Source organism: Buceros rhinoceros, unplaced genomic scaffold (genome assembly GCF_000710305.1).
Source record: "Buceros rhinoceros silvestris isolate BGI_N320 unplaced genomic scaffold, ASM71030v1 scaffold24032, whole genome shotgun sequence".
Lineage (NCBI taxonomy): Eukaryota > Metazoa > Chordata > Aves > Bucerotiformes > Bucerotidae > Buceros > Buceros rhinoceros.
Genome location: NW_010397532.1, coordinates 13277 through 13552, shown reverse-complemented (window position 1 = coordinate 13552; position 276 = coordinate 13277). Strand labels below are relative to the sequence as shown.

The 276-nt window shown below is 65.9% G+C and overlaps 1 protein-coding gene across 1 annotated transcript in view; it reads left to right on the top strand.

Moving 5' to 3' along the window:
* CEP131 (centrosomal protein 131kDa) overlaps window positions 1-276 on the top strand; it is a gene marked incomplete at both ends in the record, with an annotated part of 14900 nt that overhangs the window by 1744 nt on the left and 12880 nt on the right. The window contains one exon of the mRNA XM_010146298.1: window positions 4-70. Within this exon, the coding sequence (XP_010144600.1) occupies window positions 4-70 (67 nt within the window). The remainder of the gene's footprint in view (window positions 1-3; window positions 71-276) is intronic.

Sequence of the window (276 nt, the reverse complement as noted above, 5' to 3'; positions counted from 1 at the left end):
TGGGGGCAGGAAGAAACCGGCGAGTCTGAGCAAAACCTCTCTGGAGAAGAAAACCACGTGGAACATCCTGGTGAGGACAGGGACGTCCTGGGGCTGAGCTCTGCCTGGGGGCTCGGCCGGCTTTGGGGGAGGGGTGAGGGGGATCTGAGAATGGGGTGGTACCTCCGTGATGGCCAGGCTGGCCCTTCCTCGGCCTGCAGGCAGAGCTGGCACAGTTCGGGTGGCCAGCAGTGGCCTTGTCGCTGGCCCAGGGCTTTTGGCCCCTCGCCTCCGGGC